We start from the raw sequence: 16,940 nt of genomic DNA, 5'->3' as shown, positions 1-16,940 counted from the left end.
TGTCTTCTTTATCAACACAACTAACTGTCATGCTGTATGGAAAGGAGACCATGCCCATACCACAGAATAAGGCTCTCCAAAATGTTATAAAGAGGAATAAAATGGCACAACTTCTTGTCAGTCAATGTAACACAAAAATACACATTCACTCTTAATTGTGTTGTTTTGTTTTTGACGGAAGATTTTGTTCCATGTTCTGACCTTACTGTTTATCTTTTTCAGTCTGCATCTTTGACAGTTGATACTTGTTTGGATGAGCAGGAACCTGGCTACTGCACTGTCAGTACTGCTGCCCTCTCCACAGACTGGTAAGTGGAATTGTGCCATAGAAACTACAGTCAACAGTCTAATATATGAATCCATCTTTTCTAGTATCTTATGAATGCAACCTGCAATGCTTTTTAATTGTAGTTCAGCTACTTTTGAGAAGAATATTCTGAAGACAAATTGGACTGAGTGTTTGATTTATTTCCATAAAATCATGCTTTTCTGAAAGGCCTTGTGCTGCTCATTCATGGCAGTGGGTTTTTTTTGGGTGTCATTGCAGTGTAACCTGTGAGCCAGAATTAGCTTTCCATGTTCAACTTTGATTTAGGCTTTTTTGTGCTGATTCACATGTCCCATTTTAAGGTATCTGTCTACAGACATACTTGCCATTATTATCCAGTTTGTGTTGTAGGCATTTCTTACAATGTCAAATCATTTAATGCCTTACATTATCCCTACTTGCCATGTACAATCTCACTATTCTATGCCAATTCTAAGCATTCTATGCAACTCAAGGTCACCATTGACATCTCTGTTCTACCATCACTCACTCTGATTGCTGAATCAGCCACATTCAGTTCATATATTAGATGAAAATGCAAAAAAGTCCATCAGGTTCTTGGTTGGATCTTTGATGTACATTTTTTCTCCTACAATGTCCAGCAATATAATAATATTGACAATCTAAAGCAATATTCATATTATTCCTTATGCACTGTAATTAACAAATAAACAAAGGCTTGAAAGGCTGATAGTTACATAGTTAGATCGGGTTGAAAAAAAGACCAAAGTTCATCAAGTTCAACCCAGCATCCATACACACATACACTTACCCCTATATACACTCACATAAACTATATATACTCATACACTTGGGGGCAGTGTATGCCCCCATAAACTCGAAATGCAAAAAAAAATTACCAATCGAAATTTAATAAATATGTTTACATTTTTACATTTTTGGTGAATAGGATCGACCTGCGAATTCGATTCTAGTTTTTTCACAAAAAAAATAAATATTTTTTACACTCCAATCGAATTTGGATTATTCCCTAGTTGAATTACACTAAAATAAACTCGAAATTCGATCCTTGATAAATTTGCCCCTAACTATAGATTTTAGTATCACAATAGCCTTGCATATTATGCTTGTCCAAGAAATCACCCAAGCCCCTCTTAAAGGCATCACCCGGCAGTGCATTCCACAACCTCACTGTGAAGAACCACCTATGTTGCTTCAACTGAATTTTCTTTTCTTCTAGTCTGAAGGGGTGATACATAATTATATCTATTCATGTGTTAATGATATAAACTTCTTTTGTCTAGACAAAAGAAGGACGATTTATGCTATGATCATTATTGCTTTAAAAATGTGATTTCTTTTTTTTCTTCTTCTTGGAACAGGACACTGGATGTTCAGCCAAACAGAATAACAGTAGGAGGTATCAGATCCCTGGAACCAATTCTACAAAGGAGAGGACAAGTACAAAGCCATGACTTTGTAGGTTGTATAATGGAATTTGCAGTTAATGGGCGTCCACTTGAACCAAGCCAAGCATTGTCAGCTCAAGGAATCCTGGACCGGTAAATTTTACAAGCCAAGAGATGCATCTTATAATTAGATCAGTCCTCGTTTTTGTATGCATCATTGTAAACCTATTCTGCTAAGCACAGGCAGAGAACTGTATATATATATATATATATATATATATATATATATATATATATATATATATATATATATATATATATATATATATATATATATATATATATATATATTGATTTCATTCCATTCTATGTTACAATATGCATGTTTATTTAAATGCAGTTCAATACCAACCATTCTTTTATATGTAGCAATTGCAAGGATGCAGAACACACAATAAAACTGAATTATTTTCTTACAGGTGTCCCAGAGTAGAGGGTGCGTGTACAACAAGTATGTGCCAGAATGGAGGAACCTGTGTGGATAATTGGTCTTGGCAACAGTGCAACTGTAAAGATGGATTTACTGGCAAGCACTGTGAAAAATGTATGTTAAGCTGTAAGCTGCTGCACTAGTCCTTTGTATAGCAGACTAGTGAATCTTATTTCATAAGTCTAAATCATATTGTAACAGAATATTGTGTGTGCATTGTATTGATGGAATGTAAAGGTGGCCATACACAGGGAGATCTCTCCCTGATATGCCGACTTTGAAGTGGGCCCTATGATCGGATCAGAATGGAGGCCAAACAGGCGGTCCGGTCGCTGGACCGCAACAATGAAAAGATGCGGCCACGATCCGACAGGATTTTTAACCTGCCCAATCGGCATCTGTCCGACTTTCGGCCAGATATGGATCGGGGATGCCCGTTGGATGGCCCCACACACGGGCCAATAAGCTGCTGACTCGGTCTGTCGGCAGCTTTTATCGGCCCATGTTAAGTTATAAATTTATAAAATTGACAAATACAAAACTAAAATTTTCATTTTGTGCAATATCCCATTAGAACTGTGCATAGTGTTTTTCTTCAATGTCTTCTAAAAGGAACAGTAACATCAAATAATGAAAGTAATTAAAATATAATACACAAAAGCCATGAATATCTTGTAAATTATATCCTTATAAACGGTGAGTTCTGATGTCATCAGTTATAAACGGTGAGTTCTGATGTCATTTCTGTCACATGACTCACTGAAACTTGTGTATTATAATAAATAAAGTACCCCCAGTTGCAAAAAATGAGGATATTAGAAGTTCCATGACCTGTATTTTTATAATATCCTTATATTTTACAAGAGGGGGTACTTTATTCACTATATAATGTAGGGTTGGCCTGCACTGGTAAAACTCTGTTTACTTCAGAAACACTATTATAGTTTATATAAACAAACTGCTGTGAAGCTATTGGGGGCAGCCATTCAGAACTGAAAAAAAGGAGAAAAGGTACAGGATACACAGTTGATAACAGATCCATTCTCTAGTATACAATGGGATTCTACTGAGTTTATCTGTTATATGCTATGGGGCACATTTACTTAGGGTCGAAGTAAAATCCTTCGACTTCGAATATCGAAGGATTTACTGCATTTCCTACGATCGATCGATTGAAGGATTTTAATCCATCGATCGAACGATTTTCCTTCGATCAGAAAATTGTTAGGAAGCCTATGGGGACCTTCCCCATAGGCTAACATTGATGTTCGGTAGGTTTTAGGTGGCGAAGTACTTGGTCGAGTGTTTTTTTTAAAGAGACAGTACTTCGACTATCGAATGGTCGAATAGTCGAATGATTTTTAGTTAGAATCGTTCTATTCGAAGTCGTAGTCAAAGTAGCCAAAAAAAAACATTCGAAATTCAACGTTTTTTTTCTTCTATTCCTTCACTCGAGCTAATGTGTCCTGTGCTTGAATGGTTACATATAAACTATAGTAGAGTTTCTGAAGCAAACACAGCAGTTGTACCAGTGCAGGAAAACAGTACACTTTATTTTCATTACTTTAAATCACTTTCAATTTTTGATGTTAATGTTCCTTTTAGTGCAAGTGGGATTTCTGCCTGCTTGATATACAACAGTCTTTATTCGTGCAGCTATCACTGGGCATTAACAATATTTCATTTAGCGGTAACAGCAACTTGCACTCATTTATTTTTATAATCTAAAATAAATGTTACATGGTAGAGTATACAGGTACTGCTCTATGGTATTTTAGATTTGTGTATACCGTTGTTTTGCACAATTTGTTTATAATATGTCATGCTTTGTTTGCCTTTCTCTTTCTTACCATTTTCCAGACATGACTGCAGACACAGCCTTGTCACTTGAAAGCAAAGGTTACCTCGAATACACTCTGAGTCAGAGTAGAAAACGGGAGTATTTGATTAAATCGCGGAGTGCGGATTCAGATCCTGTGTTCGTGAATCAGCTGGAAATAAAATTTAGAACACGAAGTGAGAATGGGCTGTTGCTTCAAATCCTTGAGAGCAGTAACTATACTATTATAAAGGTACGTTTTATGCATCATAATTATGCAATGATAACAGCGGTTCTTATGTATGTCATTTATTCTCTGAACGCCCAAAAATTGTTTTCCACATATAAATTGCATGGAGGTGCCAGTATTCAAATAGATTATAGTGCTCAGCCTCTGAAATATGTTGAGTTTTGCCATTCCATAAAGAAGGCTTGCAATTTCTTACAAATTGACATAGGTTTCAACAATTTTAGATGCTATTTTCAGAGAAAAAGAAAAATACAAGATTAAAGGAGGAAAGCCAATTATGTGTTTACATATACCGTGTTATAATTTCCCACTCTGGTGCGGGTGCCCAGATCACTAATTGAACATGGACAGTTTTAAGTCTGAAAGCAGCAGAGGTGAAAAAGTTTAGCCATACTGGGACAAAGTTCCCAATGTATTATTGGATTGATGTCTGGAATTGCCGTTCACATTCATTTTGACCAACATTTTGACTTCCTGAACTACAAACCTATTCATTAAAGGTCTGGTTGAAGTTGCAGCTAGTCTGGTTTCCTGTGTAAAATACCACAGCAAAGGCTGTACCATCTAATTATCTTCATTAGCCATGTCATCCATTACAGTTGGTTTAGTGGTACTTCGTTTCGCAGTCAGATTTCCAGACCCGTCACTCTTTTTTCTGTCTCTTTTCTTTTTCACTGTTTGTTAGGCTCTTGGAAAAAACTGCAGTGTTTTTTTAATTATTTCCTTCACAAAAAGCAGATTTTTTTCTTTGCCTTTTTTCCTAGAATACATTAGTTTCAGGCTGTGGACTGCTGCAATCCTCCTTTTTTTGTGTGTATTTAATATCGTTTTTACAAATTTTCCATAAATAGGCATGAGGCACAGAGATTATACATCATTCATCTCAGTCCCTGCCCCAGTGGACCTTACAATCTAACAAGTGGTGTAACTAGAAAATACTGGGCCTCACAGCAAATTATTTTACAGGTCTAGAGGTTGACTTGTTTTACCAACATTTATTGAAATTCTATATGAATTAGTGCCTCATGGGACCCATATACCTCCTGGGCCCCCTGCAGCTGCTGGGTCTGCTTCCTCTGTAGTTACACCCTTAAATCTAACATTCATATCACACAAAAATTGTAATTAGCCAACTTAAAATGATTTTCACCTTCAAACACTTTTTTCAGTTCAGATAGTTCCCCAGAAATAAAGAATTGTTCCAGTTACTTTCTTTTTGTGATCGTTTATCCTATATTGAAGTGAATGTTGAGATTTCTTTTGTTTGTTTATTAAAATCAGCTACTCTGACTGCGATGAATGTGGTGTTTTGGTGTTTGCTCCTCCATGTTTTATATATATATATATATATATATATATATATATATATATATATATATATATATATATATATATATATATATATATATATATATATATATATATAATATATATATATATATATATATATATATATATATATTTTAGGAATGCACCGAATCCAGAATTCGGTTCTGACAAAACAAGGAAGTAAAAAATGTTTTCCCCTTTCCACCCCTAATTTGCATATGCAGACTTCTGTATAGTAAAAACACCATGTCACACAGGGAGTGCTGGTCCTGGAATGGTTGGTTCCAAGTTCACTTAAAAGGGTTGTTCATCTTTAAACACGTTATTCAGTTCAGTTCACCAGAAACGTATTTTCTTTTTGAGACCATTTTTCTAATGTTGAAGTGTTAAGTTTCATTATTCACCTTAAGTGGGCGTTTTGGGGAGATAAGGTCGCCTGGCGACTAATCGCCTCGTCTTTGCGGCGACCAATCTCCCCAAACGCCTTCCCTGACTCTGAGCCGGCTAAAATTAAAAAACGCCGGCGCTAATCACGCGCGGCAATTCGTTTCCCGAAGTCGCCTGAAGTTTCCTCAAATTCGGACGACTTCGGGAAACGAACCGTCGCGCGTGATTAGAGCCCAGTGTGGACTTACCCTAAAGCAGCTCTGGGAGGATTGGTTGCCGACTCTTTATCTGTTCTAAATTGATACAGTTAGTTGATATGTTCATTATCTTTGTCCCTACTGAGCAGAATCCCTGAGTTTCATTAAAGGCAGCTGTTACAATTGATACAATAGTTGCTCATATTCCACAGATCCTGCTGAGAAATGTATCAACTAATTGTATCAACTAAATGGAGCAAATTGTAACAGTTCAGATGCTCCTGGATCACTGAGCTGCCAAACACTAGAGACAGGTAAACGTTTAACTTTAAATAAAAATTTTGGGAAAACGGTAAAAAATAATATGGAAAGCAATTGAAAAAAGTCTTTGTTTATGGCACCTGAACTGAAAAAACGTTTTTGGAAGGTGAACAAACCCTTTAATTTTACAATCAAACATCATAATGACACTTTAAGGAAAGCCATTATTTCATACAGCCACTATGCCTAAAGTTGTGCGAATGCTACAGCACTTGAGAATCGTAAACAATGGCAATAAAGATAGACTCCTTGCTTTGTGTTAGAAATATAGTAGCAGCACTAACAATATATTTTTCGGGACCCACTTGTCCCTAAAGTAGAGAGAATAAGTCAAGGTAGCAGTGCACTTTCTATGCTCTGTACGTGCCCATAAAAAGAAGAATATGCTGATGGTGTATTAACTTCTTATTTGACCCGTTTTCCCCAATTAGAACTACTCACATTCATTAGTAGTAATTAGCACTCATACGGTATAGGGACAGACGTCTCCCTCGAGGTTCAGCCTATTAAATAAAGAGCCACAAATGGTGAAGTACTGCAAGGGTCTCAAAAATGGCCCCCACCAGGATTGTACTTACGAGATTCACAGCTTTCAAGTCGTATGTCCTGGTTTTATGATGGTCTCATCGGTTCCCTCAGTCTGCGGTCTGTGATGTGTGGATTATGGCGTTCCCTTTCCCGGGTGAAGTGCTTTCCTCGTGGAGCTCAGTCCAAAGCGATTACGGTTTCAAGTGATTCCGGTCAGTAGATGCACCTTGAACTTTGTTGTAGCTTAGTTTCGTGGGAGTAATATTTGATTCGTTACTACGGGATCGTGTGGCAATAAAATTCTTCTTAATTCAGATAAATAAATTCACTTTATTTTGCCCCTGAAGAAGTATATTGTGTATACGAAACGCGGATTTGCCCCTGAAGAAGTATATTGTGTATACGGATGCCATAATCCACACATCAGCGCATCACATACAATGGAAACAATATAAGCATTTTTTTCACATTAAGACCCTTGGTGTCGTTTATTTTCGGTTTTTATGTAAGCTTGTAGCTAGGTAGCTTTAGGGTAAGCGGTGCTGTCGAAGGATTTATATATATATATATATATATATATATATATATATATATATATATATATATATATATATATATATATATATATATATATATATATATATATAAGGAAACATCCCAGAAATCCAGGAAACTTGGAACTTTTCTCCAGTGACCTGTCCAATAAAGTGATTTGCCAATATTCCTGCTGTACTCATTTAGAATTATGACATGGCTGACTGAGCCATAGCCAGGGAATAAACTTATCAGGTTCTTCTGGGAAAGGTAACTTGTGCAGAGCTCTGTATTTTTATACTGTAGGGAATATGATAGGGGGAAATTCTGGCTTCATCTTAAAAGATTCTTTGTGAAGTCTTCCATCTTTAAACAAATATAAAAACACATGCGCTACATTCACTCAAGTCAAAGGGATTTTTTTAAAGTCTCATTTTAAATTATTCTTGAGTCAGACATTTCTAAAACGAGTTCCACAAAATTTCCAAGGATATCTGCCTACAATATGATGTATATACATTCTGTATCTCATTGGGGAAGAAGGCTCAAATGTTTTTTTTTTGTATTAAGCTTCTGTTTGGCACAAGAAGCCTGATTTTTTAGTTTTACATTGATTTAGCATTTTTAGTTTTGAAATGTGTATTTCATTTATTGGTTGTACTTTAAGATTAAAAGGACTTGTGATGAACAAATAAAGCTTTACACTGTACATTGAGTAAGGAAGCATTGAATTGATTGAATCAGAGAACTGGATGTATTCTAGCAATATTTGGATCTAGTTATCTAGAATATTTAGCATGCAGTGGAAAGGAAATACAGCCATAATGTCATGTGAAGCAACAAACATATTAAATATTCAGTAATTCCACATTAAATATTCAGTCAAATAAAAAATCATGGATTTTGTGCATTCTTATCAATTATTGATCCCCCCTCAATATATTCAAAATGATAATCAGGGCAGCATACATACTGTTTAAACTGGTAGCAGGGTGGCACAAAGTTAGCACTGGGGTCCAAAGGTTTAGTACATTTGACCCCCCTTTTGATCTCCTCTCAGCTAACACATAGTAACATAGCAAGTTAGGTTAAAAAAAGACACACGTCCATCAAGTTCAACCTTTTAAATCTTTATATAACCTGCCTAACTGCCAGTTGATCCAGAGGAAGGCAAAATCCCCATCTGAAGCCTCTCCAATTTGCCTCAGAGGGGGGAAAAAATTCCTTCATGACTCCGAGATGGCAATCGGACTAGTCCCTGGATCAACTTGTACTATGAGCTATCTTCCATAGCCCTGTTTTCTCTCACTTGCTAAAAAGCCACCCAACCCCTTCTTAAAGCTATCTAATGTATTAGCCTGTATGACTCATTCAGGGAGAGAATTCCATATCTTCACAGCTCTCACTGTAAAAAAAACCCTTTCCGAATATGAATCCACTGTATTCCAAATTGCTTAAAGGGATACTGTCATGGGAAAAAGTTTTTTTTCAAAATGAATCAGTTAATAGTGCTGCTCCAGCAGAATTCTGCACTGAAATCCATTTCTCAAAAGAGCAAACAAATTTTTTTATATTCAATTTTGAAATCTGACATGGGGCTAGACATATTGTCAATTTCCCAGCTGCCCCAAGTCATGTGACTTGTGCTCTGATAAGCTTCAATCACTCTTTACTGCTGTACTGCAAGTTGGAGTGATATCACCCCCCTCCCTTTCCCCCCAGCAGCCAAACAAAAGAACAATGGGAAGGTAACCAGATAGCAGCTCCCTAACACAAGATAACAACTGTCTGGTAGATCTAAGAACAACACTCAATGGTAAAAACCCATGTCCCACTGAGACACATTCAGTTACATTGAGAAGGAAAAACAGCAGCCTGCCAGAAAGCATTTCTCTCCTAAAGTGCAGGCACAAGTCACATGACCAGGGGCAGACAAAATGTCTAGCCCCATGTCAGATTTCAAAATTGAATATAAAAAAATCTGTTTGCTCTTTTGAGAAATGGATTTCAGTGCAGAATTCTGCTGGAGTAGCACTATTAACTGATGCGTTTTGGAAAAAACCTTTTCTGATGACAGGATCCCTTTAACTACAAGCTGTTATGCAACTGTGAGCCCTACGGCCCTTTTGCAATTTGATTGACAGACATCATGGTTACCTTTTTATAAATAATATTAGGGTAATGGCACAAAGTAAGATTTTTCGTCTGTGGTTAAATCACCTGAAAAATAACTTGAATAACATTAAGATCAATAAAATTAAATGTTATATTCGCAGTGATCCAGCTTTATCGTGGGCAGAATGGTTAAGATGGATTGCTTCGAGCACGTGTTTTAATTGCAGTGATTGTAATGTTATTCAACGCCAAGTTATTTTGGGAGATTTGTCATCCACAGTAGCGCAGATTTAATGGCAGGCCACAAATCTTACCATGTGCCATTACCCTTACAGTTTCTACAGATTAAATTTTTTGCTTCTCTAAATTTACACAGTAAACTTCCTAATTGGAGTTTTGAGGGTTTAAACCAGATGTAGATTAAGGGACTTGTCCCCTATCTCCAGGAGGAAACACATAAATCAGTCCAAGACATCTTGAGTCCACTTTCTTAATAAGCCACTCCTTACTACATCCAGAGATTTGAAATGCCAGTTAAAACATGTACTTATTTTGGAATTAAGCATTGGTGGGGCTCAGCCTTCAAACATTTCATATATTCATGCCAAACACTTGAATTTATTGTGTTTCTCTTTTGAATTATATCGCCAAGTAGAATTCTAAACTTAGTCTTGCTTAAAGGGATACTGTCATGGGAAAACATGTTTTTTTTCAAAACTCATCAGTTAATAGTGCTACTCCAGCAGAATTCTCTACTGAAATCCATTTCTCAAAAGAACAAACAGATTTTTTTATATTCAATTTTGAAATCTGACATGGGGCTAGACATTTTGTAAATTTCCCAGCTGCCCCAGTCATGTGACTTGTGCCTGCACTTTAGGAGAGAAATGCTTTCTGGCAGGGCTGCTGTTTTTCCTTCTCAATGTAACTGAATGTGTCTCAGTGGGACATGGGTTTTTACTATTGAGTGTTGTTCTTAGATCTACCAGGCAGCTGTTATCTTGTGTTAGGGAGCTGCTATCTGGTTACCTTCCCATTGTTCTTTTGTTTGGCTGCTGGGGGGGAAAAGGGAGGGGGTGATATCACTCCAACTTGCAGTACAGCAGTAAAGAGTGATTGAAGTTTATCAGAGCACAAGTCACATGCCTTGGGGCAGCTGGGAAATTGACAATATGTCTAGCCCCATGTCAGATTTCAAAATTGAATATAAAAAAATCTGTTTGTTCTTTTGAGAAACGGATTTCAGTGCAGAATTCTGCTGGCGCAGCACTATTAACTGATTCATTTTGGAAAAAAAAAGTTTTCCCATGACAGTATCCCTTTAATTTGGAACTAACAGTGTCTAATGTGAAATATTACACTCTTGGGATTTTATTTGCCTGACAAAAGTTTTCTTATCCTCTATTTAGCACCTTTTATAATAAAATCACTGAAAATTGTCCATGGAGACTACAATGACTCATTAATTTTATATTTCAAGATTAAACAGGCTTTTGTTATTTTAGACTTAGAGTAAGTCTTTTAATTTGGTGAAAAAGAACTTGGATTTATTTGAAGTTTAATTTAACATTTTGGATTAGGAAAACCATTAGTAGTATGCAAAAACATTGAGTTTTTCTGCACTTGCTCTCTTTTCTCAAACGCCAATAGATTATATACAGTTTCTGCTTTATGGAAACAAACAATTAGTATTAAAGCTAAACTTTGCGTTTTACACGAGATCCGTTTCAGGCTACTATGCTTTGTTTTTTTAAATGTCAGCCTTAGGGCCGGAACAAGGGGCAGCAGAAGAGGCATTTGCGCAACGATAAGGGATCGCTTAGTCGGTACCTATTAAGCGTCTTCTGCCTACCCCTATTCCTTGTTCGCTACACCTCTGTAGCTCTCCCCCCTCCTCCCTCTCAGTCACTCCCCTCCCCTCCTTCACTTTCCCCTCCCTCCCACCTGCTATTGAGTCACCTGTACGCAGTCACGTTTGGGCGCATGCACAGGGGGTAGCGGGCGGGTTAATTTTTATGAAGGTCCAAATTACGGAAAAATCCATTATCCCGAAAACCCCAGGTCCCGAGCATACTGGATAACAGGTCCCATACCTGTACAGTATTATGTATGACTGTGAACAATATATATTATTCTGTTTTTATTTTAGAAAAAAATCTTCACTGTATGCAATGCATTAATTTTTTTGTGGATTTCTTACTACAGGTAAAAAATGGAAAAATACACTATGTATCTGATGCTGGCGTGGCAGGGAAAGTAGAGAGGAACATTCCAGAGATCTACATATCTGATGGTCGTTGGCATACATTTTTAATGGAGAAAAATGGTTCTACTACTTCTATGTCAATGGACAAAACGTACAGCAAAGACATACACCACATAACACAAGATTTTGGAGGCTTAAATGTTCTTAAAATGCAACTTGGAGGTATTCAGCCTGGATCCGTGTCCCAAATTTCCCATAATGGTACATTTCTGTTTTTTTCAGTATTTAATTTGTGGTATAGCTTTTGCTTGTAATTATTAAATATATTGGGTTTGCTATAAAATGATTTAATAATATTTAATAATTTTTTAGTAGGTAATAGAAGAATTATCCCAGGTCTTCATAAATGTTAGGTATTTTACATTGAAAACAACTATTTGATACTTGTAGTTAAGTAGCTGTACAATAAGAATGTGCAGTAACAGCTCCATTCTTTGCTTAACTGTTGAGGGCTGCACTTCAAATTCTTGTGGCTAAATATGTTTAATTTGTGTTATTCTCTCATCAGTCAAAACTGCTTTGTTCTAAGCATTTGTTGTCATATCAGGGTTTTGTTTTACATGCTGTGTGCCATTTGTAACTATTTTAAAGGGGCACTCAGAGTTTGGGTAAAAATTACAAATACACTTTCAGATGCTCATTTAACAATAAAATTAAGAATCGAGGGCCAACTCACACAGGGTTTCCATAAAGACTGCTTGTGCCAAAAATGATGTCTGTTCTGTTTGCTGCCTCCTCAGTCTACATATTCTTTGATTTTCCATTTAAAATTAAAGGCTTGCTGATGGGCGTTTCGCATACGATTTATTGTATGCGAAACGCACGGCGGCAAGCCTTTAATTTACAATTATTGAAGAATCTTCTTCTCTTTTTAACAAATTTTAACTAACGGATCAGCAAAACCATCTAAGGATTATAGCCAACTCAGTGCGGCATTCAGGTCCTCTTGAATCTCATTGTAATCCAAGGCACTGGGAATTTGTGTGTTTTTTATTGAAGTCAGTTCTCTCACAATGAGATAGTCAACGTAAAATACCAGACCACACTCCTCAGTGTCCTGTCTTCTCTCGTGTGGTGTCCCAGGGCTTAGAAAAATGAACAGATAGCACTCTTCGGGACAACTCCACCGCTGTACTATTTTCTGTTTCTGAACTTTTACTCATGAGCTGCTGGTGCTTTTTCTAAATTTTATGTTAATGAACTCACTCTTTAACAATTAATTTTAGGCACAATCACTTTATTTGGTTTTGAATTGGTTTTGATTTTTTATTAAATTAAGCCAAATCGTGGATGGGAGTTAGGTCAAATTTCTATTTTAAAAATAATGAGAAAAATCTGAGTTTTAATAAATACCCCCCATACTGTCACAATTGGGAAAAATCATTACTTTTATGTAAAAATAATTGAATTAACAATGAAATTGCTTAAAATGTACATTATTAATGATATCTGCTTGACTCATTTTTAGTGATACTAAAATATTTTTATTTTGGTAAGTAATATCCCAACATATGCTATATGTATTAAAATGTATTTATTTTATTTTTTAGGTTTTGAAGGATGCATTGCCTTCGTGAAATATAATAAGGAAATTCTTCCATTCAGTGGGAAACACAACACCGTAAGCATTTCCAAGTCAGATTCAGCTGCTAAAATTGGATGCAGAGGTCCCAATATTTGTGCCAGTAATCCATGCTGGGGAGACCTGATGTGCATAAATCAGTGGCATGCATACTCCTGTGTTCCTCCTGGAGATTGCTCCTCAGGCCCATGCCAACATGGAGGCAGTTGTGAACCAAATTCACAAACTGGATTTACCTGTATTTGTCCTGAGTCATACACAGGAAACCTTTGTGAAACTGTTGTTGCTTGTGTTGGTATTGTTTGCCCCCAAGGTAATATATGCAAGAGTGGAATACATAAAGGACACATATGTGTCTTGGATACACATGTAGAAGAACTTTCTCTTCCACTTTGGGCTGTTCCAGCTATTGTAGGCAGCTGTGCTACTATTCTTGCCTTGTTGGTCCTTAGCTTGATACTGTGCAATCAGTGCAGAGGAAGAAAGGCAAAAGTGCCAAAAGATGAAAAGAAACCCAAAGAAAAGAAGAAAAAGGGAAGTGAAAATGATGCTTTTGATGATCCTGACAATATTCCACCTTATGGTGATGACATGGCTATTCGAAAACAGCCAGAAGGAAATCCTAAACCTGATATAATTGAAAGAGAAAATCCATATTTAATCTATGATGAAACAGACATACCACTCAGCTCTGAAATAATACCAAGTGCTCCCATGGCTGTTCCTGACACTGAGATAGAACACTATGACATAGAGAATGCCAGTAGTATTGCTCCATCAGATGCTGACATAATTCAGCACTATAAGCAGTTCCGTAGTCACACTCCTAAATTTTCTATTCAGAGACATAGCCCTCTTGGTTTTGCAAGACAATCTCCACTCCCACTTGGAGCAAGCAGTTTAACATATCAAAGTGCATATAGCCAGGGGCTTAGAACAGCTACACTGGGCCATGCAGGTTGCCCTCCTCCTAATCCATTATCCCGCCACAGTCCAGCACCATTTTCCAAGTCATCAACATTTTACAGAAGCAGTCCTGCACGAGACTTACACCTTTCAAGAAGGGAAGGCAGTCCTTTAGAAATGCATAATGATGTTTGCCAGCCTGGTATTTTTAATTATGCTACACGTTTAGGAAGGAGAAGCAAGAGTCCACAGACAATGGCTGGTCATAGCTCGAGGCCAGGAAGTCGTCTTAAGCAACCTATAGGACAAATTCCTTTGGAAACTGGACCACCTGTAGGGCTTTCTATAGAGGAAGTTGAAAGACTAAATACACCTAGACCAAGAAATCCAAGCATCTGTAGTGCAGACCATGGGAGATCTTCCTCTGAGGAAGACTGTCAAAGGCCTCTTTCAAGAGTGAGGAATCCAGCAGATGGCATTCCAGCTCCAGAATCATCATCTGACAGTGATTCCCATGACTCATTTACTTGCTCAGAGATGGAGTATGATAGAGACAAGCCCATGGTATACACATCAAGAATGCCAAAATTAACTCAAGTAAATGAGTCAGATGCAGATGATGAAGACAATTATGGTTCTAGATTAAAGCCTAGGAGATATCCAGGCCGCAGAGCTGAAGGTGGGTCTGCAACAGCTACTTTACCAGCTGACAGTACATTACCTTTGAAGCTTAGCCAGCAAGCTGGTAATTTTAATTGGGACAATCTTTTGAACTGGGGTCCAGGATTTGGGCATTATGTAGATGTTTTTAAAGATTTGGCATCTCTACCAGAAAAAGCAACTGCAAGTGATAATGATGACCGAAACAGTGCAGCAAATACAGTTCCCAAAGATGGAGATACAGAACAATATGTATAGATAAACTACAGCTGCATTCACATTGTTAAAATGCAAAACCTTGTGACAGTCACAAAATGTATGGTTGTTTACAATTGAAAATCTACATTTTAACAACGGCCCATTAAAAGTCTATCATGTAGGGAGACACATTTAAAATAATAACCTTTTTGCTGCTGGAGAGGCAATTCTGGTCAATATTCAGTCCTCATGCATGCTAAACAAATAAAGACTCCGCGTGCAACCTAAAAAAGATTTTCTAACTTCAACTATTTTGTGATGCAATAATTGATGTTTGACACCTCAATTGAATTTCTCATCCAAGATGGGTACAATATGCTTCTATGATTCTTCAGCAATAGGAATGTCTCTTTAAAGATGCGTGGAGATGCTATAGTAGGTACGGTCTCTGAAGAAAAGAAAATGCCCACAGTTTCTAGAATAATAGCCCCACGTTTATACAACACCACGTAGGGAGACCAAACCTTGAGGACTGCTGTTGGATGTCCTCCAAGAAACGGAGCACAGTAGGTTCAAGATGAACAGCACTTTAGGATCTTTTTAACAATGTGTTCTTAATAAAATGCATTCCCCTTTGTGAAAATGATGCTGTTTTTCAAAATAACCTATTCTACTTTGACAGAGAACGTTTATTTTTGTAAGAGCAGCAATTCCTTTTCGTCAGATATTCACTAATAAAGTGATTTGGAATTTCAACAAACGTAAAGCATAAAACTCAACTCTGACATTACAAAAATCCTGTTGCGGACATTTGTACATCGAACTAAGAAATATCACATTAGTGATAATGTACTTTGTACTGTGCGGTAAAAAGAAAAACCTTTGTTTTTGTAATTGCTTTTATCTGAGCTATGTTTTTGATATTGATATTTTCCTATGCTGAATAGTTTTCTTACTTTCAGGGAAAGCAAGAAAATGCTTTTCGGTAAAAAAAAAATGTGTTACTTGTGTAACATTCATATTTTTTAAATTTTGATACAACTGTAACATACAAGTATGCTTTTCTCATTGTAAATGTAAAAAATAAACTTAAAATATTTATTTAAAATTGTGTTTTGATCTGTACTGTGCCACCTAAAATATTTTTAGATGGCAAAAAAATAATTCATGTTAAGACAACTCTATAAGTAGCAATGTTGTAATGTTATAGCTGTGATATCAATGGTGGAAAATTATAATAATATTATTTTATAGAAAACAAATCACAGGAATCATATCATTTATTATGGAAGTCAAATTCAACTTTGTAGTGTTCAACTACATCAATGCAAGGCACAAATTGTCATCATGTTACCGATTATGCGTGTGTGCTTTTCATGACGAGATTCATAAAACAATTCCAGTGAAAGAGGTGGCTGTTTTCTAGTCTAAAATGTAAAGGCAATCACCACATACTTTACCATGCCCTCTGTGGCATCAAAAGCAAATCTCAACTGAGGCTCTGAGTAGCAGGGTTGTAACTTGTGGTCTATGGGCCCTGGTATAACATTTTTGCACGGCCCTGTCCTCAAATCACCTGTATCCCAGCACCATTTCTGTAGTGAAAGGTCTAACTGTCCCATGGATCTCTCCTAATTATACTGTTTCTAGTGTTTTAGAA

General features: G+C 36.7%; 1 protein-coding gene across 1 annotated transcript in view; it reads left to right on the top strand.

The window, feature by feature from the left end:
- fat4.S (FAT atypical cadherin 4 S homeolog) overlaps positions 1-16,413 on the top strand; it is a 188,033-nt gene extending 171,620 nt beyond the window's left edge. The window contains exons 12-17 of the mRNA XM_018243327.2: positions 223-308; positions 1,672-1,851; positions 2,178-2,302; positions 4,049-4,260; positions 11,874-12,135; positions 13,485-16,413. Coding sequence (XP_018098816.1) covers positions 223-308; positions 1,672-1,851; positions 2,178-2,302; positions 4,049-4,260; positions 11,874-12,135; positions 13,485-15,340 — 2,721 coding nt within the window. The 3' untranslated portion in view covers positions 15,341-16,413. The remainder of the gene's footprint in view (positions 1-222; positions 309-1,671; positions 1,852-2,177; positions 2,303-4,048; positions 4,261-11,873; positions 12,136-13,484) is intronic.
- The last annotated feature ends 527 nt before the right edge of the window (positions 16,414-16,940 follow it).

This window comes from Xenopus laevis, chromosome 1S (assembly GCF_017654675.1).
Source record: "Xenopus laevis strain J_2021 chromosome 1S, Xenopus_laevis_v10.1, whole genome shotgun sequence".
Taxonomy (NCBI): Eukaryota; Metazoa; Chordata; class Amphibia; order Anura; family Pipidae; genus Xenopus; species Xenopus laevis.
Note: the sequence above shows the minus strand (reverse complement) of the source record. Positions and strands in the feature narration are given on the sequence as shown.